General features: G+C 30.3%; 1 protein-coding gene across 1 annotated transcript; it reads left to right on the top strand.

Moving 5' to 3' along the window:
- The first annotated feature begins 648 nt into the window (after window positions 1-648).
- On the top strand, window positions 649-1,782 carry LOC113380453 (lectizyme-like). The gene is made up of 6 exons (XM_026619692.1): window positions 649-700; window positions 771-958; window positions 1,034-1,153; window positions 1,220-1,369; window positions 1,428-1,595; window positions 1,666-1,782. Exons 1-6 carry the CDS (start codon window positions 649-651, stop codon window positions 1,780-1,782), a joined length of 795 nt encoding a protein of 264 aa, XP_026475477.1.
- The last annotated feature ends 2,738 nt before the right edge of the window (window positions 1,783-4,520 follow it).

Consider the following 4,520-nt stretch of genomic DNA (forward strand, 5'->3'; position numbering starts at 1 on the left):
CATGTGATAGGCATATTTGAACATCAAAATTTCGGGAATATAGGATGTTAATTCCTTGTGAAACATAATGACCATCCATTCTTTTACCCATCAAAATGAATTAAAACTAATAGATGATATGTATATAAAACTAAATTATTTATAAATAATAAATATGTAAAATCTTTTAATAAATTATATCCAACTATATAATAATATCAAAAAGTCTTAAACCTGATTTTAGATATTTTTAATTGACTAAAATAATATATAATTTTAATAACTTGTACTTAAGTCCACCTTGCAATAAGGGAAGTTAAAAGTGCCTGTAAATAAATAAAGTTTATAATAACCAATTTATGTTATATATTTTATTTTTTTTATCATCTGATATAATACCGACTCATTGAGATATTAATAATGGTGAAAGTATGCATGATTTATCATGATATTTTTAATTACTTATTAAATATTTGATAAATAAGATATTCACGGCAGGAATCTTCAAAAATATATTAGTAGACGGTCCAGATAATGCGCAGGTCAGTATCTAATCGTTCGTCTGGTGAAGATACGATCTCACGCATCAACCAAAAGTCGCACGATGCATTTTAATATAAATACCGCGATTTCAATGAAAACAATTCATATCACAGCTAGATTTTAAAAATGAAAGTTATATTAGCAATTTTATTGGTAGCAGCGGCTACAGCTGCTCCGGGTAATATAATTTAGAATATTTATTGTCATTTTCAATGCCATATTAAAAAATCAAATAATTAACTTTTCAGACGAGGATGTTATCGGTTTTCCTGACGGTTTCCCGAGAGTAGTTGGCGGCCACACCGCGGACCCACATCAATTCCCGTGGCAAGTGTCCTTGCAGATGTTTGGCAGCCACTTTTGCGGTGGCATTATATACAATTCCAAATGGGTGATAACCGCAGGACATTGCATTATGGGCATAGATGGATTTGAGGTACGTTGTAAGCTTAGTTATTCAAGCAAGTAATGCAATAACAAGTGCCAAGAGTATGCTAAATTCTTCTCTTAGGCGGTAGCAGGAAAACATGATCTGTCCAAGACCGAGTCGACTGAACAACGTTCTGCCTTCAAGAAAACCTTTGTGCACAAGTCGTACGGAGGTAGCGTTGGTCCTTATGATATTGCAGTGGTACGTAAAAAATATGATTGTTTATAAATGAGATTTCATAAGTTATAACTAATATTTCTAAATCAGATTGAAGTGGATCCACCATTTAAATTTAATGAAGCCGTGCAGGCTGTAAAGTTGCCTTTGAGAGATGAACCTCATTCAGGGCAGGTGACATTATCCGGATGGGGATCTACATCGACCACTAGTTTCCCTACATATCCAAATCTTTTGCAGGTAATGAAATGAAATCTATTAGATTGTGCGTGATAACCAATATATTATTTGTCGTTAGACCGTGAACAAACCAATTGTATCTTATGCCGAGTGCGAAAAGGTTTTGGGAGGTCCCGGAGCATCTCCGCTTCATCCCTTAAATATCTGCACCGGACCCTTAACCGGCGGAGTCAGCGCATGCTCCGGAGACTCTGGCGGACCCCTGGTGCAGTACAACGGAAATGGGGTAATCTCTCTAAAAATGTATACTTAATGTATTTTTGAATAATTTTTAAATTAATGATTTATCGTTATAGGCTACACTCCTGGGTATTGTGTCTTGGGGTTACATCCCTTGCGGGTCTTTGAACCGACCTTCAGTTTATACGAGAGTTTCAGGATACTTGGATTGGATTAGGGAAAACACTAAATAATATAATTATACTTAATTAAATTTTATATATCTTAAAAAATCTGATTTCATCATATATGTAATGCAATAATTATTATGTTAGTAAATAATGGATATTTAGCGAAGGGAATAAAATAAATTTATTTAAAAATCACGTATTTTAATTTTTGAAAAAGTTTTGGTGCCCTTTACTTTTGCACAAATATAGAACATCTTTATACGCAATCCTAATTATAAACTGCAGATATTTAAAATTACTTCAATAATATAATATACATAATATAAATCACAATATGTCTTTGATATACTATCACCTTATATGTATATACTATTAATAATTTAACGAAAGTATTAGAAAAAAACTTAAATTGTCTATTTCTAGTAGTTTAAGATTAAAACTATCATTGACGATTACTAAAATTTTGCGCCCAAATTACAGTGAGATAAAAGAAATCTCCTTGGTGGCTTCTAAAAATTGCTTATCTTTGACCAACATAATTAGGTGGGTTATTCAGAATATATCGATAAAGATTTTATTGAATAAAGTATTTATCAGTTAAAATATTATTTAGAATACATATTAGTTGAAATACTAGTTAGAATTTATAGTTTAAATGCTATCAATTACATTATCAGTTACGATTTACATAAACGCAGTGCAGAATTGGAAACTATTGATATGACTTTGATAAACCAATTGCTTGTTTTCGAGTATTCATTTATAAAAGTTTCATTCTGTCAAAATACGCAATTTGAAAATTATATTTAATTGCTCTCATTATTATGTCAAAAGAGACTATTATGCATCAGGCATGAACTGAAAGGGAAATTATGAATTGTTTATAATTATTTAAATTTATAATATATATTATTATTTGACGATGATTAAAATATATTTTCAAATTAATTCACAATAAAAGATAAGACACTTATGCTTAGAATAATCAGAATCTTGAATTGTTTGATGGCAAATGTTTATTTTAATTATGTAATCGTTGACTTTATATGACAAGTCAATACTAGTACATACCAATATAAGATAAATTATGCACTAAATCTATTGAATTGATATGCGGGAGCGACGGGACTTGATTCGGAGGTCCCGGGTTCGATACCCACTTCGAGCAGCCTGTTAGGCAACAGTGACAACAATTTTCATTTGAAAATATAGAAAGCAATATGTTTCCAAGTGAAAATAGCTCTCACGGCATTGCTGCACCAATAAAAAATATCAGCCTATTAGATAAATTCTAATAATATAAAATTGTAAAATATGGATGGTCAACATTGGGTTACCATCTAAGAATACGAAGTAAGAAAAGGTTTCAGCTCAACAGCTTATAGATCGTAAGGTTTCTAAAACACTCATTTGTAGTCGAAATTGAAGGCCATTGAAAAAGCTCATTGAAATGTAACCTATGAAACTATTCCAAAATACCTCGTCATAAATATGTTAAAATGTTATAAAAAAACAGAACTTAATAAACGAAATAATAATTATGCTACATAGGGTGTAACACATCTATAAGTGAAAAAGTCACATTGCTATTTATAGTAAATTTTGTATGGTGATTTATGCAAAACTTACAACATTCTTATCATTAGCATTGAAGCATTGCTGTTTATAATTTCAATCCAATTGTTTATAATAAAAAGCCGCAGCAAAGCGTGGCCGCACATGCTAGTATATATGTTTATATATTATTTAATTAATTAACTCCCAAAGCGTCAAAATAAGGTGAATGTATTAAAAGTAGTAACGCTTTGATAACAAAATGTGCTTCATAAATCCGCAGGGATAAACACTGCACAATAATTGAAAAAAAAAAAACAAACAAAACAACATTCTAGAAACAAAAATTACACAATGTTAGGTTAGAAAACCGCATGGGTTCAGAACAAATTTCACAATATTTTATTTCGACGCATAGGGTGTTAATTAACAAAATACATAATTTGTTTCAACATTGAACAAAAGAAAACTCACCACCAACACGTCATTGTTTGTAATATAATTGCCACGTAAGTTCCAATTTATTGATGCACGAAGACGTCCGCCATTGAACAATTAACCCACAAGAGCTGCAAACTATGAAGAGCTGTACAACTCTGTGCGATGTAATATTTACTTACAGGTTTTTCTTTTTAAGAATCATAATTTTATGATTTTACATACACATTATTACACACACACCACACTTCACAAAACAAGAAAAATAAAACTGTTCACATAATATTGGAACTAGTCAAATCAACTGTCTCACTAGCAAACATGATTATGACTCATCAAATCAGCATTGCTTACAAAGCGGCAGTATTTAACTACACTGCTGACTTCTAATTCTATAAAACTGAACTAGGCATAAGGTTTACCATTGAAGCCTAACTGGCAAACCACTGCCAAGGTATGAGTTCTGAAATCTGGCAATAATTTGCATCTTAAATATTTCAGAATTTAGAAGTCGTATTTTATTTTGATTATTAATATAAATTACCTTATTAATGTAAAATTAATAATTACGATAAGAATTATTTTCTAAATACGTAAAGATAATTTTTTTAATATCAGGACGCCAAGTGAAAAATCTATCATATATTGAGAATATAAAAGGTCATAAAATGTGCAAAATGAAAAATGGAAATATGTACAAATTTGTTGAATATCAAATACTTAAGTAGGATTTTATTAAGTTATTTTATTATTATTTTTTTGTTATACTTTTAATTACAATATGTCATACTAGGACATTCAATATATGT

The sequence above is a fragment of the Ctenocephalides felis genome, unplaced genomic scaffold (genome assembly GCF_003426905.1).
Source record: "Ctenocephalides felis isolate EL2017-DRISC unplaced genomic scaffold, ASM342690v1 CF-g0.4_SCAFFOLD_02154, whole genome shotgun sequence".
Taxonomy (NCBI): domain Eukaryota; kingdom Metazoa; phylum Arthropoda; class Insecta; order Siphonaptera; family Pulicidae; genus Ctenocephalides; species Ctenocephalides felis.